This window comes from Ceratotherium simum, chromosome 38, assembly GCF_057802395.1.
Source record: "Ceratotherium simum simum isolate JZ-2026a chromosome 38, ASM5780239v1, whole genome shotgun sequence".
Classification (NCBI taxonomy): Eukaryota; Metazoa; Chordata; class Mammalia; order Perissodactyla; family Rhinocerotidae; genus Ceratotherium; species Ceratotherium simum.
Window position 1 is genome coordinate 797,414 of NC_141937.1, and position 27,575 is coordinate 824,988.

Below are 27,575 nucleotides of genomic sequence, written 5' to 3' on the forward strand. Positions count from 1 at the left end.
TTGGGCTTCGTGGATAGTGGGGCGGGATGGAGAAGCGAGCCCGAGGCGGGAAGCCGCCCTCCAACCAGGCCTCTCAGCCGCCGCCGCCGCCTCGGAAAGAGAGGAGACCGAGCATGTTCGAGAAAGAGTCTGTGAGTGCGGAGACGGCGGGGGGCGCTCCCGGTTCCCCTCCACTCCGACGAGGGCGGCGCGTCGCTTCCGCTGCGGAGCGGAAGTCCGCGGCGCCGCGCTGAGGGCCGCGTCTTCGCGGTTCACGGTGGAGCCGCGCCTTCCTCTGTTAAAGGAGCTGACGCGGTCGTCTGCGGTTCTGTTCAGACTTTTTCAGCCTGCGGATTTCCTGAGTTTTGTCGCTCTTCACAGAAATACGTAATTCTGGCATGTTTAGTGCCATCACACCAACCAGAGGTGGTTTTACCCGCCGAAAAGGAGTGTAGTGTGTGTGGTGTATTGAAGAAAAGACAAGTGTCTGATGCACCAGGCAAAGCGATGAGATGTTTTGAGTTTTTAAAAACAGCAGCACTGTTGGTATTTGGAGAATATACGGGAGAAAAGTTAAATTGAAAATATTTTGTTCCTTAACTTGTTTGAAATTATGGAAAATGTTATTTGATTTATTGGTGGTATGATGCCAGGATTTCTATATGACGTAGTCCGAAAACCATGACTGTAATCGAGACTCCGTATTTTATTGTGATTTTCAGGGAAAAAACAGTTTGTGCAAGGATACAAAACTGTGTAATGATAGAGCTGAGACTAGAATCTGTGTTCCAGATTTCTGGTCCACTGGTCTGTAATGGTTTCTTTTCATAGCGACTTCGTGGGACCCGTGATTGATAGGGAGAAGGAGAGAGAACAGGCAAAACACTACTTTTTGAAGATCCTAAAACATTTCAGGTAACAGAGAATCCTCAAAAAAAGTCATGGCAGTATTTCACGTCCTAATGACAGCTCTTTGGTTTCTACATTTTACAGAGGAAAGAACAAACTAAGGGAAGAAAAATAAGTAGACCGGTTTCACACAACTAACAAAAGCAGAGCAAGGCTAGAAACCTTAACCTGTCGGACTTTAAATTTCATGTGTCAGAAATTGCCGTATTGCCGGGCAATAAGTTGAGGCAGACAAAGGTGCCTTTTATAACCTTACTGCCTGATAAAAGTCTGGAGAAGTCTTGAAAAATGAGTAAACCTGAATCCGAAAGGAGGAGACACATAGATACGCTTGGGATATAGGCCAAAATCTGGGAATAAGGAGCAAGGCAGTTCTTGATCTGGATGTGATCAGTTATAGTTATCTTTAAAATCTAGGCTTCTAGAGGTAAGAAAGTTTGAATAACAATTGGGAAGAGACTGAGAAAGGATTCCACATATGCTCACTAAATGTCTAAGGACAATGAGTACACTAATGAGTCATTTCGAACTTTCATGTAGCTGATAATTCCCGTGTTCCTGAGCATAGGAAAAATTAGGACATACAATTTAGTCGATATAAACATCTTTTGATTTTATCTATCTTGGATCCATTTCTTTTTTTCTAGTAGTAGCACCTCAATTTTCCTTTGGAGAATTAACTCATCTCCCATTGGATAGAGTTTTGGTGGGACTGTGGCTTGACATGAGTACAGCCATCTTTGGCTGGTCCATGAACCTACAGCCACCAACACACAAAGGAATATAAAGCGGCTTTCTGTGTGGTGGGAACTGGCCCTTCTCCTGCAGAGATAATTGCAGTTTGTAACATTAGAAGACTCTTTGGGCGTTGTAGCCTGTGACGGACTGGGCATCTGTGCTGAGCTAGGGCGATAACCAAGGAGCTTAATGCATGTACACAAGTGCCGGCCTGGGACCACAGCCAAGGGGCAGTTGTACACAACTGATAACCATTTGTACATGAGAACACCAAATGCTTACTCTGCAGATGTTTACTCTGGAGATTACTCATGCTATACAAGCTACTGGAAACAGGCCTGATGAGAGTCTCGCCTGTGGGGGGTTGCCTTGCCTAGGACCTCTTTCCATCAGCACTTCCGCCTAGCCTTGTCGGTTAAAGGGACTGTCCCCGATGTAAGGGCGTGGATGTTGTAAGTACCCGATCTGATCTTTCTCTCTGATCTGATGTTTCTCTTTTTCAATCGATCTGATGGTTCCTCTTTTTATTGACTGTTCGGCTTATTTTGCTAACTTTTGCTTTACCTTTCCCTATATAATAAAGTGTGTGTTCAGTGCATTCGTTTGGGTTGGAAAGTTTCTTTTACGTCTCAGATCGAATCCACCGAACTTCTTACAACAGACTGTCAGTCACTTTCCTTAACTTTATGGTAAGGATGAGACCAAAACTAGGCTAATTAGATGAACTCTTCCTGGAATAATGTCAGAAAATGTTTGAGATTAATCCAAATTGAGGATGGCATACTGTAGGGCCTGGTGTCTGGTTCTTTGGCCTTCTCTTCCGTTCTGTGAGCTACTCCATATATTTCCAATTAATTACACTTTTGCTTAACAAGAATCAGTTCCTGTTGCTTGCAACCAAAGATCCAAAAACTTTAAATAGATTACCAAAAATTAAAAACTTGATTAGTCTCACATTTGAAAATCTTAAATACCAGCAAATAGCATTTAGAAATACATTAATGTGTGGCATCTCATGACCAAGCTTAGTTTATTCTAGGATCATAAGTAGGCTCAAAGTAAGGAAATGCCATATTAATAGGTTGGATGAGTGAACTCTGGTTATTTTAGTAGATTCCAAAGAGTCAATCATTTAAAATCTATACCTAGGGGGCCGGCCCAGTGGCACAAGCAGTTTAGTGTGCGCACTTCGCTGCGGCGGCCCAGGGTTCTCGGGTTCGGATCCTGGGCACACACCGGCACACCGCTTGTCAAGCCGTGCTGTCATGGCATCCACGTAAAGTAGAGGAAGATAGGCACGGATGTTAGCTCGGGGCCAATCTTCCTCACAAAAAAAAATAAAAATAAAAAAATAAAATTTATACCTAGTTTTTAGAGGTAGTTATACAGATTCTTCCTTAATAAAGGGATGCAATACTCTTACTAAAGAGAATACTAAATCAGAAGGCCAATATAATGAAGAAATTGTAGAGATGTGAGTTTTCAGCATATTAGAATAAGTTATTTTCAAATGACGCATGCCATGTCCTCAAGAGAATCATTGCTGTTGGAAGCCACTATTAATGATACGATGTAGTTGTATTCTTTGAGTATATTGTGGGGGTAAAAAGATGACGATTACTCTAGAGAAGCATTGTCTTAATAAAAAACAAAATTTGTTTTTAAAAGGGTTAGGGAGCTAATAGTGCCTCTCTTCCCCAACTAAAACATAAAGCAGTCTGACAGATGATCAAAACAGCAGGTTTATTTCTGGTGAGGGACTACCTCTAGCAGCCAACATGAAGTAACTCCTACCAGAAACTACTGAAAAATAACACAAAATGTGTGAAGCAATTGTTTCCATTGGTTGGATGTAAGGGCAGACACGATAGTGACTTCTGAGAGAGGAGAAACAGAAAAGGTGAGCCCCAAGATTTCACCTAACTTACTGCCTGGTGAAGGATTCCAGCCCACACCTTATGGCGAGATCTCCGTTAGTTGAGAAGGATTTGGGAGCCAGAGTAGGTCAAGGTGTGAGTCTGCATAACAGAGAGATCTGAGGATTTTCCAGAAGTCTTCAGCTTAGTGTATCAGTACATCTGGTGAGGAAAACACATGTGGCCAGACAATGAACCACCCAAAAGGAGCATTAAAAAATCCTTGGACTTACGCAAAATAGTTTGTGTTCCCACCAGGAAGAGTGGAAAATCATGTAAATCATAGGACATTTGTTAGAGTGCTAAGAAGTGTGTTGTCTCAGGGCACTAAAGTCGTTATTATAAAATAGTTTTTGTATTATATTTTCATCAGATTAAAGCAGTTATATAATGTAAAAGTTATGTTCTGTATGTTCAAGCATATAGAGGAAAGATTGAGCGTGTTAAATCCAAAATAAACTTCTACAGATATAAAATGCAATGTCAAATATGTAAAATACAGTGAGTGGAATTTATAGCAGATTTGACACTGCAGAACAAAAGAGTGAATTTAGAGACACCAATGGTAAGAAAATCGGAAAAAAAAATATTAGGAGACATCAATAAGCTGTGGGAAAATTTCAGGCAAAAACTGAGTTCTTATATTTTGAGTCTCCAGGAGAGGAGAGGAAAGAGGACAGACAAAAAATAGTTGAAGAAATAATTAGTGAGAAATTGCCAAATTTTATGAAAACTGTAAACCCGCAAATCCAAGAGGACAATGAACTTCAAGCAAAAGAAATATGAAAAAAATTATGCTGAGACATAATAATAGTCAAATTGCTTAAAATCAGTGATTTAAAAATTTAAAGGCAACTAGAAAAAAAAATTGGGGTACAGTCATGCATCACTTAATGACAGGGACATGTTCTGAGAAGGGTGTCATTAGGCAATTTCATTGTGCAAACATCATAGAGTGTACTTACACAAACCTAGATGGTATACCCTAGTATCCGCTTAGGCTATATGGTATAGCCTATTACTCCTAGGCTACGAGCCTGTACAGCATGTTACTGTACTGAATACTGTAGACAATCGTAATACAATGGTATTGGTGTATCTAAAAATAGAAAATGTACAGTAAAAATACAGTTTAAAAGATTAAAAAATGGTGCATTGTATAGAGCACTTACCATGAATGGTGATTGCAGGACTGGAAGTTGCTTTGGGTGAGTGAGTGAGTCAGTGGTGAGTGAATGTGAAGGCCTAGGATGTTACATTGCTGTAGACTTTATAAACACTGTACGCTTAGACTACATTAAATTTATTTTAAAAAATTTCTTCAATACTAAATTAACCTTAGCTTACTGGAGCTTTTTTACTTTAAAATTTTTTAATTCTTTTAAGTTTTTGACTTTTAGTAACATTTAGCTTAAAACACAAACACATTGTACATCTGTACAAAAATATTTTCTTCATATCCTTATTTCATGAGCTTTTTCCTGTTTTTAAAATTTTTTTCTTTTTAAACTTTTTTGTTAAAACTAAGACACAAACACACCCATTAGCCTGGGCCTAAAGAGAGTCAGGGTCATCAATATCACTGTCTTCCCCCTCCACATCTTGTCCCACTGAAAGGTCTTCAAGGGCACTAATATGCATGGAGCTGTCATCTCCTATGATAACAATGCCTTCATCTGGAATACCTCCTGAAGAACCTGCCTGAGGCTCTTTTTGAGGGGGTATCACTTTTCAGAAATATGTGCATGGTGGTTTGCTTGATTTGTTTCTTTTTTTCATTATAGATTTGCTTTTAAGTAGGTAATGCACCATGAACATTCCTCTCTATTAATGAAAACCTTATGGTGTTGGAGTCCATGTTTTCAAACTTTTTAAGGAGATTTTGAGGTCTGCAAAAGCTTCTGCTAAACCTTTCACTGTGAGCTTTTTGGGAGTCCTTTTCCTTCTGAGGTTTTGTTTTCTCTTGCTTCTTCCACTATGCGTTCTTGTTCTAATTCTAGCAACTCCTCCTTAGTCATTCTTCAGGAACCACCTCTAGGAGCTCCTAAATGTCATCCTCATTCATACCCAGGTTAAAGTTTTTTGTCATGTCTACCACAGTGTCATTGTTTTTTGTGTGTGTGTGTGTGAGGAGATCAGCCCTGTGCTAACATCTGCCAATCCTTGTCTTTTTTTTTGCTGAGGAAGACTGGCCCTGGGGTAACATCCATGCCCACCTTCCTCCACTTTATATGGGACGCTGCCACAGCATGGCTTGCCAGGCAGTGCATCGGTGCGCGCCCAGGATCCGAACCGGCGAACCCCGGGCCACCACAGCAGAGCGCGTGCACTTAACTGCTTGCACCACCGGGCCAGCCCAGCGTCGTTGATTTTGCAACCTCCTCATCCTGGGCAAATTTTTTGAAATCATGGACAAACCTCTTGAGTATCTTCTTCCAGATACCATTCATACACTCCTTGGTGACATCACCCCAAGACCAAGCAAGGTTCTTGATGCAGTCATAGAGATTGTAATCTTTCCAGAATTGCATCGCTGTCTTGTCAGCGTCTTCCTTAGTTGCAACCATGGCCTGAGCAAAGGTCCTCCTCAGGTAGTATGCCTTAAAAGCTGCTATAACTCCTCAATCCATTGGTTGCATCAAAGAGATGGTGTTTGGAGGGAGAAATACTGCTTTGATATTGGGATGAAGATCACCAATAAAAGGAAGATATGTGAGAGCATTATCAACAATAAGCAAAATCTTGAAAGATATGTTATTCTCCCAATAGTAGTTTTCCATTTTGGTGCATAGCATTTCAGGAGGGCATCTTGGAAGAGGAGCTGAGTAAGCCGTGACTTATTGTTCCTATAGTACACTGGCATTGTGTGCTTATTGATATGCTTGAAGGCCCTGGGGTTCTCACTCTGCCAGATCACAAATGGTTTCAGTTTGTAGCATGCAACATTACCCCCAAGCAAGACTGTTACCTTGTCCTTAAAAGCCTTGAAACCTGGCATTGACTTGGCCTTCTTATGGTTGAATGTCCTTTCAGGCATCCATTTCCAGAATAGGGAGGCTTCATCCGTATTGAATATTTGCTCTGGAAGGTAATTTTCCTGCACAATCAGCCACTCTGGAGTTTCCAAAAATTCTTCAGCTACTTTCACATCAGCACTCACAAACTTGCCACTCCCTTTCACATTATGTAATGAATAACAGCTATTGAATAGTTTAAACCATGCAGAGCTAGCAGTGAATTCAACATCATAGTTGGGTCCAGCCTTTTGTTTCAACATGAAAAACTAACTTTTTGCTTTGGCCATGATCATGGTGCTGAGAGAGATATGCTTCTGTGTCTTGTCTTCAATCCAGGTCACTAGAAGTTTCTCCATGTCTGATATAGGCCTTTCTCAAATTTTTGTTAGTCTTGCCTTCAGTGAAGCAGATCCTGTAACAGCTTCCATCCCTTTGTGCCTATCCTTCAAGCTCATAGCTATGGAGGAATGGGACGTGTCTTACTGGCTAGCAATAACCATCACTGATTTTCCAACTTCATAGTCCTTAATCACCTTTTATTTTGTTTCCATGTCAGTCACTCAACGTGGCCTCTTACTGGCAACATTAGCAGTGGATTTTGTACGCTTATGGGCCATGGTGAATAAAATAACATGAGAGTAAATCAAGAACATGAGAGTAAATCAAGAACAAGAGAAAATGATGCAGTTGAGAGGCGCAGTAAACACAAGATGCATGAGGCTGCTGCTCGTGTAATACAGCATACTATTTTACAATAAACCTTTTTTTATAAGTAGAAAAAAATACAATCTAACAATGAAAAGTATAGTACAGTAAATACATAAACCAGTAACAGTCATTTATTATTATCAAGTATTATGTACTATACCTAATTGCATGTGCTATCCTTTTATATGACTGGCAGTACAGTAGGTTTATTTATACCAGCATCACTACAAACACATGAATAATGTATTGTGATATGATGGCTACAACATCACTTCATGATAGGAATTTTTCAACTCCATTATAATCTTATGAGACTACAATATATGCAGTTCGTCGTTGACCAAAATGTCTGTTGACCGAAATGTTATGTGATGTGTGAGTGTACAGAGGAATGAAGATGAATCGACAGCAGACTTCATCAGAAACAATGCAAGCCAAAAGATATTGAGTCCTCATCTTTAAAGTACAGACAGTTCCTGAGTTATGATGGTTCGATCAATGATTTTTTTATGTTATGATGCTGCAGAAGTGATGATACACATTCAGTAGAAACCGTACCTCAGATTTTGAATTTTGATCTTTTCCCAGGCTAGTGCTATGCATTATGATACTCTCTCATGATGCTGAACAGATCATTGAGCTGCAGCTCCCAGTCAGCCATGTGATCACAAGAGTAAACAATTGACACACAACCATTCTGTACCCATATAGCCATTCTGTTTTTCACTTTCAGTACAATATTAATAAATTACGTGAGATGTTCAGCACTTTATTATAAAATAGGCTTTGTGTTAGATGATTTTGCCCAACTGTAGGCTAATGTGAGTATTCTGAACACGTTTAAGGTATGCTAGGCTAAGCTGTGATGTTCAGTAGGTTAGATATATTAAATGCATTTTTGACTTCTTATATTTTCAATTTATGATGGGTTTATCACTATGTAACCCCATCGTAAATCAAGGAAGATCTGTCCTGAAAGGTATTTTAAAGTATCTTTAAAGTTGAAACAATCATAAATCTAGAATTCTATACCCAGTGAAAGTATCTTTCAAAAAACAAAGGCAAAATAATGAGTTTTTCAGATATATGAAAGCTAAAAGAATTTATCGCCAACAAACCTACATATCAGAAATGACAAAGTCCTTCAAGCAAAAGGAATATGATACAAGATGTAAATCTGTATCTAGACAAAGGAAAGCACTGGGAGTGGTAATTATATAGATAAATATATTTTTTCTTATTTTTAAATATATTTAAAGATAATTGAGTAAATCCGAAATAATAAAAAGTTGTTGGGTTTGTACCATTTGTTGAAGTAAACTGCATGACAGTACTGGCACAAAGGCCAGAGAAGTGGGAGGGGGAGGCATTATACCATTGTAAGACTCTTATGCTGTATGTGAAGTGGTATAATGTGACTTGAAGGTGATAAGTTAAAGATGTATACTATAAACCCTAAAACCACTACTGGAAAAGAATACAAATGATGTAAAACAGAATCATTAAAAATACTTTGTTTTAAAAAAAGCATAAAAATATAAAGGAACAAAGAACAGATGCGACAAATAGGAAACAGAAAACAGTATAATATATTTACACACAATTCTATCAACCACATTAAATGTAAATATTATAAATACCCCAATTAAAATTTAGATATTGTCAGACTGGTTATGAAAGCAAGATAAAACTATACACTGTCTACAAGAAACACTCTTTAAATATAAAGACACAAATAGGTTAAAATGAAAGGATGGAAAAAGATATACCATATGAACAGTAATTAAAAGAAAACTGGAATGGGGGCCAGCCTGGTGGCGTAGCAGTTAAGTTTGCATGCTGCACTTTGGTGTCCCAGGGTTCGCGGCTTTGGATCCCAGGCGTGAACTTATGCACCGCTTATCAAGCCATGCTGTGGCAGTGTCCCATACAAAGTAGAGGAAGATGGGCATGGATGTTAGCCCAGGGCCAATCTTCCTCAGCAAAAAAGAGGAGGATTGGCAATAGATGTTAGCTTAGGGCTGATCTTCCTCAAAAAAATAAAAAGAAAGTTGGAATGCCTATAATAATATCAGAGAAAGTACATTTCTAAACAAAGAATATTATGAGAGATAAAGAGAGTCATTCCATAATGTCAGGAAGTCAATTCGTCAGAAGGACATAACACTCCTAAATATTTATGCACCTAAATTCAGAGCTTTGAAATACACAAAGTAAAAACATCATGTATTTCTTCTTGTGGAAATAGACATCTGTAATTATGGTTGGAAATTTTAACACATCTCTCCATCTCTCTCTCGCTCTCTCTCTCCCTCTCCCCATCTCTCAGCAACTGATACCACAAGTAGACAAAAGTCTAGTAAGCACATAAAAGACATGAACAATACAATAATCCAACTTGAACTAGTGGACTTTTATAGAATAATCTATGAAACCACAGCAAAACAAATATTCTTTAGAAGTACTAATGGAACACTGCTACGATAAAACATGCCCTGAGACATAAAACAAGTCCCAATAAATGTAAAAGGATTCAGATCATACAAAGTATGTTCTCTGACCACAATGAGATAATTTAGAAATCAGTAACAGAAAAATATATGATAATCACAAATTAAATGAAAACTAAATGACACACTTCTAAATAACCCATGGGTAAAAGAAGAAAACAAAAGAGGAAATATTTTAAACTGAATGAAAATAAAAATACAACATTTCAAAAATTGTAGGTGTAGCTAAATCAACACTTAGGGTAATTTATAGCCCTAAATACCTAAATTAGATTTCAAATCAATATTCCAACAATCAGCTCAAGGTAGAAAAAGAAGAGCAAATTAAACTCAAAGTGAGCAAAAGATGGGAGATAATAAACATGAATGGAAATCAATGAAATAGTAAACTGATAAACAATAGAGAAAAATTAATGAAACCAAAGATGAGTTTTTGGAAAGATCAATAAAGTTGGCAAACCTCCAGCCCAGAGGTTGGCAAACACAGACTGTCAGTCAAATCTGGCTCTCAGCCTGTTTCTGTACAGCCTGTGAGCTAATAATGGTTTCTTTATTTTTAAAGGGTTATTTAAAAAGGATTGAAGGAGATGGGGAGGAAGAGGAGGAAAAGGGAGAGTTGGAGGAGGTGGAGGAGAAGACGTGACAAAGTCCATATTTGGCCCACGATGCCTAAAATATGTACTAGCCGGACCTTTACAGAAAAAGTTTGCCAACCTCACACAAGTCAGACTAATCAAGTAATGAAAAAAAAAAAAAAGAAAAATTGTTAATACCAGGAATGAAAGGGGGAATCATTATAGACCTGATAAATATTAAAAGGATCATAAAGAAATACTAAGAACAATTATGATCATAAATTCAACAACTTGGAAGAAAGGCACATATTTCTTGAAAGGCACTATTATAGGCTGAATTGTGTTCTCCTAGAATTTATGTGTTGAAGCCTCAGTACCTCACTCAGTACCTCAGAATGTGAGTATATGTGGAGATAGGGCCTAATTTAAAGAGGTAATTATTTAAAATGAAGCTGTTGGAATGGGCCCTAATCCGATCTGATTAATGTCGTTATAAGAAGAGGAGATTAGGACACAGACACACCAGGGCTAAGCATACACAGTGGGATGACCATGCAAAGAGGCAGCAAGAGGGCAGCCATCTGCAAGAGAGAGGCTCAGGAGAAACCAACCCTGTTGGCACCTTGATCTTCTAGCCTCCAGAAGTCAACTGTTTAAGCCAACTGGTCTGTGGTATTTTGTTATGACAGCTCTAGCAAACTAATATATAGACACAAACTACCATAGCTTACTCAAGAAATAGATACCCTAAATAGCTGCTATATCTATTAAAGAAAATAAATTTGTAGTTTAAAACATTCCCATAAAGAAAACTCCAGGCCCAGATGGCTTTGGTGAGTTCTACCAAATATTATAGTGTTATGGAAAATTGAAGAGGACAGAATTCTTCCCAATTTATGCTCTGAGGCCAGCATTACCTTCTATCAAAATCAGAGTAATAGCAAGAAAACAGACCAATATTCCTCATGAACATGGATGCAAAATTAACAAAATTATACAAATTAAATCCACCAATATAAAAGAAGAATAAAATATATATACTGCATCCAACATAGGAGCACCTAATTATATAAATCAAATATTAACAGACCTAAAGGAAGAAATAGAAATCAATACAAAAATAGTAGAGGACTTCAATACCCTCACTTACGTCAATGGATAGATTATCTACACAAAAAAATCAATAGAAAACATTTGCCTTAAATGAAACATTAGACCAGAGGGACTTAACAGATATATAAGAACATCGCATCCAAAAGCAGCAGGATACACGTTCTTCTCAAGTGCACCTGGAACATTCTTCAGGATAGATCATATGTTAGGCCAGAAAAAAAATCTTAATAAATTTAAGAAGATTGGAATCATATCAAGCATCTTTCCAATCACAGTGGTATGAAACTAGAAATCAATTACAAGACGAAAACTAGAAAATTCACAAATATGTGGAGATTAAACATATGTTACTGAAAAACCCATGGGTCAAGGGAGAAATCATAAAATACCTTGAGAGAAATGAAAATGGAAATACAACATAGCAAAATTTATATGATGCAGCAAAAGCAGCTTTAAGAGGAAAGTTCATAGCAGCGAATGCCTACCTCAAGAAACGAGAAATCTCAAACATCCTAACTTTACACCTCAAGGAACTAGAAAAAAAAGAACAAACAAAGCACAATGTTATTAGAAGAAAGGAAATAACAAGATCAGAGTGGAAATAAATGAAATAGAGACTAAAAAGACACAGAAAAGATCAGTGAAACTAAGAGCTGGTTCTTTGAAAAGATAAACAAAATTTACAAACATTTAGCTAGATTCACCAAGAGAAAAAGAGAAAGGGCTCAAATAAATAAAATCAGAAATGAAAGAGGAGAAGTTACAACTGATACCACAGAAATACAAAAGATCATAAGAGATTACTATGAACAAGTATAGGCCAACAATTTGGACAACCTAGTAGAAATGGATAAATTCCTAGAAATATACAACGTTATAAGACTGAATCATGAGGAAATAAAAAATCTGAATAGAATGATTACTAGCAAGAAGATTGAATCAGTAATCAAAAACCTCTCAGCAAACAAAAATCCAGGACCAGACAGCTTCACTGGTGAATTCTACCAAACACTCAAAGAAGAATTAATACCTATCCTTCTCAAACTTTTCCGAAAAATAGAAGAGGAACTAACACTTCCAAGTTCATTTTACGAGGCCAGCATTACCCTAATACCAAAACCAGACAAGGACACCATGAGAAAAAAATTATCAGCCAACATCTCTAATGAATGTAAATGGAAAAATCCTCAGTAAAATATTAGCAAACTGAATTCAACAATACATTAAAAAGATCAAACATTATGATGAAGTGGGATTTATTCCAGGGATGCAAGGATGGTTCAACATCCCCAAATCAATCAATGAGATACACCATATTAACAAAATGAAGGATAAAAATCATATGATCATCTCAATACCTGGAGAAAAAGCATTTAACAAAATTCAACATCCTTTTATGATTCTCAATGAAGTGAGTATAGAAGGAACGTACCTCAACCTAATAAAGGCCATATACGACAAGCCCACAGCTAACATCATACTCGATGGTGAAAAGCTGAAAGATTTTTCTCTAAGATCAGGAAAAAGACAGGATGCTCACTCTTGCCACTTTTATTTAACATAGTATTGGAAATTTTAGCCAGAGCAATTAGGAAAGAAAAAGAAATAAAATGCATCTAAATTGAAAATGAAGAAGTAAAACTGTCACTATTTGCAGATGACATGATATTATATATAGAAAACCCTAAAGACACCACCAAAAAACTGTTAGAACTAGTGAACAAATTCAGTAAAGTTTTAGGATAAAAAATCAATATACAAAAATCTATTGTTTTTCTATACGCCAAGAACAAACTATCAGAAAGAGAAATTAAGAAAATCTCGTTTACAATTGCATCAAAAAGAATAAAATACCTCGGAATAAATTTATCCAAGGAGGTGAAAGATCTGTACGCTGAAAACTATAAGATGTTGATGAAACAAACCAAAGAAGACACAAATAAATGGAAAGGTATTCCATGCTGATGGATTGGAAGAATTAATATTGATAAAATGTCCTTACTACTCCAAGCAATCCACAAATTCAGTGCAGGCCTTATCAAAATTCCAATGGCGGGCCGGCCCCATAGCTTAGCAGTTAGGTGCATGCGCTCCGCTACTGGTGGCCTGGGTTCGGATTCCAGGCACGCACCGATGCACCGCTTCTCCAGCCATGCTGACGCCGCGTCCCACATACAGCAACTAGAAGGATGTTCAACTATGACATACAACTATCTACTGGGGCTTTGGGGAAAAAAAAAAAAAGGAGGAGGATTGGCAATAGATGTTAGCTCAGAGCCGGTCGTCCTCAGCAAAAAGAGGAGGATTAACATGGATGTTAGCTCAGGGCTGATCTTCCTCACACACAAAAAAAATTCCAATGGCATTTTTCACAGAAATAGAACAAACAATCCCAAAATTTTTGTGGAACCACAAAGACCCCAAATAGGCAACCCAATCTTGAGAATGAAGAATAAAGCTAGAGGCATCGTGCTCCCTGATTTCAAACTATATTATAGAGCTATAGTAATCAAAACAGTATGGTATTGGCATAAACACAGACACATAGATAAATGGAACAGAATAGAGAGCCCAGAAATAAACCCACACTTATGTGGTCAATTAATTTACGAGAAAGGGGCCCAACAATATACAATGGGGTAAGGACAGTGTCTTCAATAAATGGTGTTGGGAAAACTAGACAGCCACGTGCAAAAGAATAAAACTGGACCACTATCTTACTCCATAAACAAAAATAAACTCAAAATAGATTAAAGACTTGAACATAAGACCTGAAACCATAAAACTCCAAGAAGAAAACATAGATGGTAAGCTCCTTGAAATTGTTCTTGGAGATGATTTTTTTTTTTTTGGATCTGACTTCAAAAGCAAAGGCAACAAAAGCAAAAACAAGTGGGACTGAAAACTAAAAAGCTGCTACACAGCAAAGGAAGTCATCAACAAAATGAGAAGGTAACCTACTGAATGGAAGAAATTATTTGCAAATCATATATCTGATAAGGGGTTAATATCCAAAATATATGAAGAACTCATACAACTCAATAACAAAAAAACAAACAATATGATTAAAAAATGGGCAGAAGATCTGAATAGACATTTTCCAAAGAAGACATACAGATGGCCAACAGGTACATGAAAAGATGGTCAACATCACTAATCATCAGGGAAATGCAAATCAAAAAGACAATGGGATATCATCTCACACCTGTTAGAATGGCTGTTATCAAAAAGACAAGAGAAAACAAGTGTTGGAGAGGATGTGGAGAAAAGGGAACTCTTGTGCACTATTGGCAGGTATGTGAATTGGTGCAGCCACTATAGAAAGCAATACAGAGTTTCTAAAAGAAATTGAAAATAAAACTAGCATATGATCCACCAATTCCACCTCTGGGTATTTATCCATAAGAAATAAAAACATGAATTTGAGGGGCCGGCCCCGTGGCTTAGCGGTTAAGTGCGCATGCTCTGCTACTGGCGTCACGGGTTCGGATCCCGGGCACACACCGACGCACCGCTTCTCCAGCCATGCCAGTCTTCCTCAGCAAAAAGAGGAGGATTAGCACGGATGTTAGCTCAGGGGGGATCTTCCTCACAAAAAAACAAACAAACAAACATGAATTTGAAAAGATATATGCACTCCCATATTTATTGCAGCATAATTTACAATAGCTAAGATACGGGAACCACTTAAGTGTCCATTGATGAATGAATGAATAAAGAATCTTCTTTGACTTTCGATGGGGTTACATTCCGATAACTCATCATAAGTTGAAAATATTCTAAGTTGAAAATGTATTTAATACCTCTAACCTACTGAACATCATAGCTTAGCCTAGCCTACCTTAATCATGTTCAGAACACTTACATTAGCCTACAGTTTGGCAAAATCATCTAACACAAAGCCTATTTTATAATAAAGTGTTGAATATCTCATGTAATTTGTTGAATACTGTACTGAAAGTGAAAAACAGATTGGTTGTAGGGGTACAGAATGGTTGAAAGTGTATCAGATGTTTCCCCTCATTATTGTGTGGCTGACGGAACTGTGGCTCACTGCCACTGCTCAGCATCACAAGAGAGTGTCATACCACGTATCACTAGCCCAGGAAAAGATCAAAATTCAAAATTTGAAGTACAATTTCTTTTTGTGTGTGTGTGAGGAAGATCAGCGCTGAACTAACATCTGCCAATCCTCCTCTTTTTTTTTTTTTGCTGAGGAAAACTGGCCCTGGGCTAACATCTGTGCCCATCTTCCTCCACTTTATATGGGACACTGCCACAGCATGGCTTGCCAAGTGGTGCGTCGGTGCATGCCCAGGATCCGAACTGGCGAACTGCGGGCCACCACAGCGGAGCATGCGCACTTAACTGCTTGTGCCACCGGGCTGGCCCTGAAGTACAATTTCTAATGAATATGTATTGCTTTCACAACATTGTAACATCAAAAAATCATCAGTTGAACCATTATAAGTTGGGGACTGTCTGTATACATACAATGTGTGTTATTCAGCTATAAAAAAGGAAGAACCCTTTCCATTCGCAAGATGGACCTTGAGGGCATTATGCTAAGTGAAATAAGTCAAACAGAGAAAGACAAATACTGTAGGATCTCACTTATATGTGGAATCTAAAGAAAAACTCAAAAAAATTGAGCTCATAGTTACAGAGAACTGATTGGTGGTTGCCAGAGATGGGGTGGGGGTGGACCAAATGGGTGAAGGGGGTCAAAAGGTACAAACTTTCAGTAAAAAAAAATAATAGTAATACATTATGTCCAAGTGGGGTTTATTCCAGGAATGCAAGGTTGTTTTAACATTCAAAAGTCAATATAACTCACCATATTAACAAACTATTAGTGATGAAAGATAGGCTGGCAAATGGTAACATTTCTACTTGAATTAAACCAGCTCATCCACATAGCATGGGCAAAGCTGGACAATGACATATATCTAAGATGATGTTCTATCTCTGTAAAACATAGGCAGTGGTGGAACAGATAATAGGTACTCCTCATAATCAGATGCCAAGAGCAGAGCTAGGAAGATTCTGAACTAAGTATGCTCTTCCTCTTCCAACTCACCAATCAGATAAACCCCCTCAGAGGAGAACACATATATATATATTTTTTGTTATCTTTTCAACTTAAGACTTATGAATGTGTTACCTAAATAATTATATTATTTATTCAAAGATAAATAAAATTAAAATAATTAAAATTGTAAGACAGCAATGAAGGATAATATTTTCATAACCTCAGGGTGGGGAAGATGAAAGATTTTCCTTACAGGCCTGTCTCCTAGCCACTCAGTTGCCCTCTCTGGAGGCCACTCTTGTTTCTAGTTCTTTTGCATCTTCCATGGATATTCTAAACATATGCATGCAAATTTGTGTTTGTGTGTATTTGTGTTTATAGATAAATAGATAAATGATAGCTATTCTTTTTTTGTCTTTTACCAAATTGATAGCCAGGAGTGAATCTAGGATTTAGCAACCACATTAACATAGAAGTCCCTTATAACGGATTCCAAGCTTTAAAACTGCAGTTTCATTTTACAATTTAAAAAGTAAAGGTGAGTAAAGTGAGTAAATTTACAATTTAAAAAGTTCTTAAAAAGTAATATTTCTCCCTCCTCTCTCTCTCTCCCTTTCTTTCAGTATGCACAAATTTTAAGAGAAAGATTGAGAGAATCATTTCATGATGTTCAGTATGTAGAGCCTCCATTTGATGATTCAATTGCTGATATAGGTAAAGAATGGAAGAGTGCCCTGGCAAAATTAAAGTTTGCTAATTCATATAGAATGGAGCCATTGAAAAAATTCCAAGCTCATTCAGTAGAAACTAAAATCCAGCAGATATTGAAGGTAAGTTGGTAGATACATATGATAGCAATATCTTAGCTTTGGGGGTTTGATAAACTATATTAAGATTTATGGCAGTACGTTTACCCTGATTGATTTTTTTGTAGCATTTGTCTGAAAATATGAAAGCACTTTGTGATCATACTCAATAATCTTCACATTGATGCTAGATTAAAGGGAATATTCTTTTGTTATTTCATTCAACTCTTAATTATCTGTAAATTATTTACCCCTCAGTTTCCATGTTTCTCCCATATTTGGAGGCATGAGTAAGAAAAAGAACATATTGAATATGTGTATATATGTGAAAAATTGGTTCCTGACCACACTAAATCATCTTGAGAACAGGCAATCTCCAACTGATGCATAGGTTTTCTTCTTTAAACTGACTGGAATCTAAAGTTCATTTAAGACAGTTTGAAAATCAGACACATATTTCCATGCTAGTCCAAGAAAGCTGCTTCAATTTTATAAAACTAATACTTTAATACTAATACTTACCAATATTAATACTAGTTTCAGTATCTGAAGGCTACATTATCCAGATGGAAAGAATTCCCTTCACCATCTTTCCTAATAAAGGACCAAATTAAAAAATTTTTAATTATAGAAAGTTGGTTTGAGGGACCACCTTTTCTGAATTCCATTTTCATCTTTGGTCTCTACTTTGGAGCACCAGGCACCCAGGAGTTTTCTGATGACCAGATTCCCTTTGTGGGACTCCACCCAGCCTAATACCACCCCTGAGGTGTTCCTTGTTTTAAAATTACCACCTACCCTACAATTTACAAGATGTATTCCTTCAGTAACTACTGATGTGAGCTAGCTTTTAGGAAGAAAGCATAGGTTTAATTTATTTTGTGTAAATGATTAATACCCCTTTAATCACATAAAAGTTAATTCTTACATTAATACAGAGGAATATTTAGGAGACCCACTCTCCAATCTCCCTCCACTACCACAGATATTGATACATTTCTAAACTGAACTAATAATTGTCAGATGATGTTTGCCAAAGATATTATGGCTTATGGTTTCAGGAAATAAAGAAATTCAACTGAATTTAATACAATAAAATAATTATTGATTACCTTCTTCTCTGATCTAAACACTAATAGCAAGCATTTGTGATGTGAGAGTATACATTTGGTGTGTCTCTCACTCAGCCCTACAGCATAGACTGAGTTTAAATTTATTGAATATAGTAAGATTTCAAATTGTATTTATGTATGATAATTTATAGAATTGCATTGAGCATGATGGGGCCTAGAGCAGCTTATTGGATATGTAGGTGGGTGGCTAGGGATAATAAAGAGGCCAGGGATTTTCCCTTGGGTTCAGGGAACACAACATAGTTCTAGACAGAAATACCATATATTAATGGAGCTTGTGGGCATCTTCCTAGCAAGCGCTCATCATTTATTAAAAAAGAGTACTTAGGGAGGCTGGCCCTGTGGTGTAGTGGTGGGCTTCGGTGGCCCAGGGTTCACGGGTTCAGATTCCAGGCACGGACCTACACACCGCTCATTAAGCCATACTGCAGTGGCATCCCACATACAAAATAGAGGAAGATTGGCACAAACGTTAGCTCAGGGACAATCTTCCTCAAGCAAGAAGAAGGAGATTGGCAACAGATGTTAGCTCAGGGGCAGTCTTCTTCATCAAAAAAAAAAAAAAAAAAAAAGGAGTACTTAGGTAGAAAAAGCCTGGAATCTGTTAGGCAGATTTAGAAGAGAGAATGGGTGTGTCCAAAAGATAGATCCACAGCCAAATGCCTGAGGAAATAAATGTTTCTAGACCCGGTTTTAGATCTGGAAGAATTCCAGAAGGGAAATGAAACTTAAAAAAGGGTAATGTCTTTGGTTTTACATGCCTATAAAATTAGCTAGTAGGAGTCCATGTGTTATCACTAGAACCCAGAATATTGGCTAATTTATCACTGGTCCATCAATTAATCAAAGACATGTACCCTCTGCTCACTAGATGGTCCAAGTCTACTTACGGTTCATAGGAAGGTGTAGTACATCATGGCCCACATCTGTCTCTCCCACAGCCATACATTTCCTATGATTTCCTTGGCATTCTCCTGGCGGCCACAGAAAAGAGCAGTAGAGTGAGTGGCCATAGGGAGAGGGTTAGAAAGAAGTGGGCTTTAATTCAAGGAGACTGAGGAAGACAGGATAACACAATGTAGGCTCTGGGTCCAAGTAACACTTGCTGTAGGAAAACCCAAATCTGAATTTTAGCAAATATATACATTTTAAAAAGATTTCTTTCCTCTACCTAAGAATTCCCAGAAACTTTCTTTTAAAATTCCCTTTGTGTTGGGGCCGGCCCCGTGGCTTAGCGGCTAAGTGCGTGCGCTCCACTGCTGGTGGCCCGGGTTCGGATCCCGGGCGCGCAGCAAAGCACTGCTTCTCCTGCCATGCTGAGGCCGCGTCCCACATACAGCAACTGGAAGGATGTGCAGCTATGACATACAACTATCTACTGGGGCTTTGGGGAAAAAAATAAAAAAATAATTAAAAAATAAAATTCCCTTTGTGTCTCCTTAATAACTGTTTGATAGATTAATCTAGTAAAGGAAAATTTACAGCTCAAGCATTGGTAATGAAAAGCAATTAAACATAACTTAAAAACCAAGATGAATTTTCTTCAAAATTGTTATTGAAATAAATTGGTAAGCATAACATTCAGGTAAAATTATTTGGTTGGGGATATGTATATTTTTTTAAAAGGTTGTATGTATTATTTAGACACGTTTTCTACTTGAATTTTTACTTAGAAAAATATTTGGTTTGATATTTATTTTTCTTAATTTTTTTAAAGGAAAGTCTTGAAGATGTCAAGTACGATGATAAAGTCTTCTCTCATTTGTCACTCGAATTAGCAGACCATATATTGTTAGCAGTCAAAGAATTTGGGTACCACCGTTACAAGTTCATTATAAAAGTATTATTTATTCAAAAGACTGGTCAGGCAATAAATGTAAGTATCCCATTGATCCAGCATCTATCAATTAGAACTATAATGTCTCTCCTGTATAGTGATTTGATATTTATTGTGATGTCTCCAAGGCACCTCAAGATTCTGAGATGCCTTTTGAATGAAAGGATAATTTTGTTAAATATATTTTCTTTCATTGTAAATTATTTGAAAAGTACTAACCTAGAAATGACAATTTTCTATTAATAATTTATTAAATTGTATGGCTATCTTGTTCCTTGATCATATTAGTTTTGACAATTTAATGTCTTTTTATAATTAACCAGTAAATCTATTTTGGGTACTAATGGATGTTAGGTACTAAGGAAAATACGGAGAATTATAAGACATGGACCATGATCCTCAGGGAGTTTTTACTCTAGTCAAGGAAATAAAGCAACACAGGTTAGATTTTAAGAAAATAAAATGGTGCAGATAGAGTAACAGCCAAGATTTTGGAGTCCGATTGACCTAGATACGAATCCTGGCAGCAGTACTCACTGTCTGTGGCTTGGCATAGTTTTCTCTTCTATTAAATGGGGATCATAAAATCTATTTACTAGAGTTGTTGTGAGGATTAAATGAGATTATCTGTATTAAAATTCTTAACACAGTCTCCATCACAGAGTCCTCAATAAACAGTAGGGTTATTATTATATTCACAAATAAAAATGCAATACCACTAGGCTGTGTAAGCTTCTAGTGAGTGGAGAGTGAATATCTGGATTGGGCACAGTCTGTTTAGGCTTCACGCAAGCATGGAGAGGAGGACTTGGACAGGCAGAGAGGTGCTAGCCACACAACAGTCAGCAAGACAGAGGTGGTCCTGGCTCCCAGGGAGAAAAGAATTACCACCACCTACTACATAAACCCTTAGGTAATGGGAAGAATCTAGATGGTGATAAGTGCTCCACAGAGAAAATTAAGGTAGGGCCATGTGACAGAGTAGCAACTTGGGATTGTCTAGAGACAGGGCAGGCCCTCTGATATCTGAATGACAAGAAGAAACCAGCTGTGCCAAAGATGAGGCAGAAGAACTTCCAAGCAGAGCAAACATGGAGTGCAAAGATCCTAAGGCAGGGATGAACTTGGTGTGCTTGATTAATAACCAGTGTGGTTGCGTATATGTAGGTAGTAGAGAGTGGTATTGTTATATCAGGTAATATTACTGCACAACCAACCACTCCAGAATTTTGCAGCTTAAAACAACAACTATTTATTTGCTCATCTGTGGGTCAGCTTAGCCTGGATTAGCCATTTGGTTTTCTGCTGGTCTTATTGATACGCTTGCAGCCATCTGGTGACTCAGCTGGGCTTGGAGGTCCAAGATGGCCTCACTCATGTGTCTGACAGTTGGTGCTGGCTGTTGGCTGGGGCACCTGGGTTCTCCTGCATGTGAGCCATCATCCTCCAGTGGACCGAATGGCCTTCCTTACATGTGGGTTTCCTCACTGTGTTCCAAGAAGGTAAGAGAAGAAGACTTCATAAGACCTTGCTTGGAAGTCACACAATGTCACATTCTTTTGTTCAGAGCAAGTCCCAAGGCCAACTCATATTCAAAGCGTGGAAAAATAGAGTCAAGCTCTTGATGGGAGAAGTCACAAAGGATTTGTGGCCCTTGTAGATCCACCACAGAAAAGTAGGCTGTAGTCAGATCATGTATGGCTTTGTAAATGAAGCAAAGGAGTTAGGATTTTCTCTAACAGCCTGCTTGTATAACCAATGCCATTTCTTCATTTCAAGATAAGGTCCTAACGAACTTCCAGTTGAAAATATTTTAAGGGTGGGAAGAATATTCCTTATCATGGACTCTAACACAGCAGACTGGTACTGCATGCAGAGCTACTAGACCCAAATCACAGAGGGCCTCCTGTTCCTGCCCGGCCACTCTCAGCTGAGGGAGTTTTCTCTGTTAGATAACTACCACTCCAATCAAGGAGAAGATGGGCCCAGGTAGAGTCACTATTAAGGAAAGTTGGACAAATTACTTTCTAAATAGAACTTTCTAATATACTGATGCATCTTTTAAATAAAATCAAACTTGTATAGATTTAAAAATTACTTCTTAACCTGTTCAATCTAAAGTTGGTCTTTTTACAATTTCTCTCATAGATTGCCAGCAGATGGATCTGGGATGTTGCGTGGGATAGCTGGGTTGCAGCTAAACATGAAACTGAAACTTATGTGGCCTTGGCCTTGGTATTTGCTCTTTATTGTGACTAGCTTGTTACATGTACTAAAGAATGGTTACTTCTCAATTTTTCAAAAATACATGAAGTTTATAGATTTGTGAACCTCATAATAGGTTTGATTCACTATATTCTTATCTCCAATTGAAGCTTCTCAATTGTATTCTTTTAACAACAAGTAAAAGCTGTATTTTTACCTTCAGACTTACTAGTTATCATATTTATTAACATTCTATTACCCCAAAGTATAGGTATAAAAAGTACATATATATATAGACCTTATATGTATGTATCTTTATTCATATATATATATGAATATATGAATGCTTATAGTAGATTATAATATGAGGAAATTATTTATCATTCTTGTTAGATTTAAGAAAATTAGAATTTGCTACAGGAAATTATGATGCAACCTTGTAAAGTGTCAAATTAAGTAAATGATAGGAAAGATTTTGGAAAACTTCTAAAGGCAGATGTATTTTGAACAGTATTTTAATAAGTTGTATGCATTCTTTTGAAAGGAATTACCAAATTCTTTTGAATTTGAAAGAAAGATGTTAATGTATTTAATACTTCCCTAACTTATACCTCCCTCTCCAATCAAAATGCTTACAAATGTGTGGTCTTTCTATTTGTTAGTCTGTTATTAGGCTCTTTTTAGATGCAAGAACCAAAAACCCTAACACAATTGTTTTAAAAAAAGGGGGAGGGATTTTGTTTCCCAGGAATTTGATCAAGAATCCAGGTTCTTTCTGTCTTCCCACTCTCCCTGCAGACTTCTATGTACATTTTTTCAACTTCATAGAATTTAATCACTGTCCCATGACTAGACTGGTCATAATTCACTCTCTGGGGCTGAGGCTGGATCCCACCTTCCCTGAAGCACATGGCCGTGTGAAAAGTGGATACAACCATAAATTGGAGCTCTTTTAGCAAGGAAGCAAGGGGTGGGCTTGGGGGAGGCCACCAATAATGTCTGTGATAATCTATACAATTTTCATAGTTATAATCAGAACTTGAAAAACCATGTTAAACTTAATGGACAGTAAAAATACCCATTGGTTGAATAATCAATAAACAGGAAGACAGAAAGGTAGAGGAGAGAATTTTTTTAACTTACGTGTTATAATGAGTTGGATAATCCAGGACTAACAGTTCTATACTACACAGCACAAACATGACAGTTGTAGCCCAAAGGATCTCCAAAACAGGAATTATCAGTTGGTAACCTTGGCCACAGAAAAAATTAGTAATAATAAACCTATGAAATAGCTGTTAAACAATGTGCCTCCCTGATGAACTTGTCAGAATAAATTGGTTGTAAAATATACTGCCTAGTATTTGAGCGACTGCCTTATAGAAATAATTGTTTGTAAAATGAGAATTATACCTTCCTCCTAAGGTTAGTATGTGAATTTAGTTAGGTGATATATGGTCAAGCACTTATGCCCAGCACTTAGCATAGCCCTGGAGTGCACTAAGTCCTAAAACATTACCTATTATTATTCAGTTCGACATCTCAGAATTGCCTTTAGCTCTGCTCTTTCTCTTGCCCTTATCCCAACCCTCATATGTACTTAGTTGTTAAATTCTATAGATTCTAATTTTTTGAAGAGATTCAGAATCATCCCCCGTTTTCCACCACTGACATATCTTTTGTTTGGATCCTCACTTCTCTCACATCTATTTCAATAGCCCTTTTCTTTCATTTATTCATTCATTAATTGTTTTGTTCAACATATGTCATACATCTACCATATTCCAGGCGCTGTGTGAGATGCAGAATGTAGAGTGGTGAACAAAACAGATGGGCCCTTGCCCTTCCTGAACTTCCATTGTATTATGGGACTGGTATTATGGCAAATGCTTCTAAGGATGAACCAGGGAGAAAACTCTTTGGACCTACTTCTCTTTGCCTGAAGTCTCCTTTCCACCTCACATGTAAGACTGATGATGTTACCATCTTGGAAGCATAACTTTGGTTATGTCACTCCCTGCCTCAGAACTCCTCAATAGTTCTGGTTGCCTTTAGAGTTAATACGAACTCTTCTGCCTATTCTTACAGTTCTAGAATCTCTGAAATATAATACTATAATACTCTAAAATATAATACTCTGCCATTTTCTGAGGTTTAATGGATTCCAGATGCATTATAAACACTTCTAATCATAGCAACACTTCTCACTGCAAATCACACATCTACTCTCACTTCTAATCCAGGTTGCATTAGATACCCTCCTTTGTACTCTCATAATGTCTTGTGCACATTTCTATTATTGCCTTCCTCCCACCATGAAGACCACTTCCCACCTCTTCTCCAACTATATTGAGGCTTGTACCAGGAAAATCTCTGCTCTGCTATCACCCAATTCTTTTCCCACTCTACCTAGGCATCTACTTCACCATGAGCCTATAAAAGGGTACAATAACCCTGAAACCACTGGCCCATCATGCTAAATATTAAGGACTATGTCTTCTGAACCAATTTCCCTCTGTCCTTAAGCAACCATAAGGATCAATCACATCAAATGTCATGTAAATGTTTACTTCAGTCACTAAACCTTCCTTTACATGGTTCATAGAACTCCTCTAGGGGAGCAACGCCTCCCCCACCCTCAGCAGCAGTGATTGAGAGTGCAGATCCTCATGCAGTGACCTGCGTGACTGTGAGTGGAGGCAAGGGTGGCCCAACTCTGTGCACCCGAATGCCCCTGGGGAGGTAGCTGCAGCACAGTGGCAGCCCCCCCATGACAGTTGGTGGAGTGGTGGCAGTGGTGGTGGCCCAACCCACACTAGTGCAGGTAGATGGGGGAACACCCAGCCCCCAGTGACAGCACCCCCAATGCAAACTCCACCACCAGTGGGCTGCATACTAGTCCCCAGGTCCCTGGACCCCCACTAGCAACAGCAACATCCGTGAACCCAGCACCCTTGGCAGTGGTACAACCAGCACCCCCAGACAACTGGGGAACAGCAATGAAGGTGGTGCACAGGACAACAGCATCTGAGCCTGCAGAGAGCCAATGGAGGAACACTAGACCTGAGCAACCAGAACCAAAGTAATCAAAGCTGTACCCAAATAAGAGAAGGTGATTACTACCACAAATGTGTTGGCAGAGGATCAATTCATCAAACACCATGAAGAACTACAGTAACACGGCAGAACAGAATGAAAATGACAACTCTCCAGAAACCAAATCTGAAGTTACAGAAGACCACAACCTAATTGATAGAGAATTCAAAATAGCTGTCATAAAGAAACTCAATGAGTTACAAGAAAACTCAGAAAGACAGTTTAATGAGCTCAGGAATAAAGTTAACAAACAAAAGGAATACTTTACCAAAGAGATTGAAGCTTTTTAAAAACCCCAAACAAATTCTGGATATGAAGAACACAATTAATGAGATAAAAAATAATGTATAAAGCATTAAAAATAGAGTAGGCCTTATGTAGGAGAGAATTAGCGCTCTTAAAGATGGAAACATAAAAACGATTCAGGTGAAGGAGGAGAGAAAACTAAGATTTTTAAAAAATGAAGAAATTCTTTGAGAAATATCTGACTCAATTAGGAAAAGTAACATAAGGATACCATAGATATTATAGAGATCCCAGAGGAATAAGAGAGGGAAAAATGAGCAGAGAGCTTATTCAAAGAAACAATAGCTGAGAATTTCCCGAACTTGGGAAAAGAATGGGACATGCAAGTACATGAAGCTAACAGAACTCCTAATTACATCAATCCAAAAAGACCTTTTCCAAGGAATATAATATTAAAACTGTCAAAAGTCAATGACAAAGAAAAAGTATTAAGGGCAGCCAGATAGAAGAAAGTAACGTACAAAGGAAACCTCATCAGACTTTCAGTGGATTTCTCAGCAGAAATCTTACAGGCTAAGAGAAAGTGGAATGATATGTTCAAAATACTGAAGGACAAAAACTATTAGCCAAGAATACTCTATACAGTGAAATTATCTTTCAGATAGTACCAAGAAATGAAAGCTTTCCCAGACAAACAAAAGCTAAAGGAGTTCATTGTCACTAGACATACCCTACAGAAAATGTTGAAGGGAGCCCTCCTACCTGAAATAAAAAGGCAAAGGTTTACAAGGCTTTGAGCAAGGAGATAAATAGAAAGACAAACTCAGAATATCACAGCTCTATATCAGAATATATTAGCAAACAATTAATTATAAAACAAAGGATAAAGGGAAAGAAAGCATCAAAAATAACTATAAACATCTCATTTTGATCACAAACTCACAACACAAATAGGAATAATTTGTGACAACAAACACCTAGATGGGGAAGAGGAAAAGGATGTAACCTGCATAGGCTACTGGAGATAAGAGGCTATCAGAAAAAGGACTATCTCATCTATGAGATCTTTTATACAAACCTCATGGTAACCACAAAACAAAAAATCAGAGCAGAGTCACAAATCATAAATAAAGAGAAAATTGAGAAAATCATCACAGAAAATCACCAAACTGAAATGGCAGAAAGAAATACAAGGCAAAAGAAACAATAGAAATATACAACGACCATAAAAGAAAAGATAAAAGGACAGTATTAATCCCTCATGTATCAATAATCACTCTAAATGTAAATGGATTTCACTCACCAATCAAAAGACACAAAGTGGCTGGATGGATTAAAAAACAAGACCCAACAATATGCTGTTGGGTCATGGAAACATCTCTCAGCTCTAAAGACAAACATAGGCTCAGAGTGAAGGGATGGAAGATGACACTTCAAGCAAATGGCAAGCAAAAGAAATCAGATGTAGCCATATTTATATCAGACACAGCAGTCTTCAAGATAAAAAAGATAACAAGAGACAAAGATGGGCATTACATAATGATAAAAAGGACATTCCACCAAGAAGACATAACACTTATTAATATACATGCACCTAACACAGGAGCACCAAAGTATATAAAGCAACTATTAACGGACCTAAAGGGAGCAATTAACAGCAACACAATAGTAGTAGGGGACCTTAACACCCCACTTATGTCAATGGATAGATCATCCAGATACAATGTCAACAAGGAAACAGTGACCTTAAATGAA

General features: G+C 37.7%; 1 protein-coding gene across 1 annotated transcript; it reads left to right on the top strand.

The window, feature by feature from the left end:
- On the top strand, positions 1–22,700 carry DYNLT2 (dynein light chain Tctex-type 2). Its single transcript, XM_004443233.3, has 4 exons — positions 1–131; positions 17,121–17,327; positions 20,154–20,312; positions 22,422–22,700. Exons 1-4 carry the CDS (start codon positions 27–29, stop codon positions 22,530–22,532), a joined length of 582 nt encoding a protein of 193 aa, XP_004443290.1. The 5' UTR covers positions 1–26; the 3' UTR covers positions 22,533–22,700.
- Positions 22,701–27,575: the final 4,875 nt, after the last annotated feature.

Excerpts from the sequence above, each read along its gene's own strand:
- DYNLT2 (XM_004443233.3), top strand. The coding sequence starts at position 27 with ATGGAGAAGCGAGCCCGAGGCGGGAAGCCGCCCTCCAACCAGGCCTCT. Across the intron at positions 132-17,120 it reads GCATGTTCGAGAAAGAGTCT|TATGCACAAATTTTAAGAGA; the intron begins GTGAGTGCGGAG and ends CCTTTCTTTCAG. Across the intron at positions 17,328-20,153 it reads AAATCCAGCAGATATTGAAG|GAAAGTCTTGAAGATGTCAA; the intron begins GTAAGTTGGTAG and ends ATTTTTTTAAAG.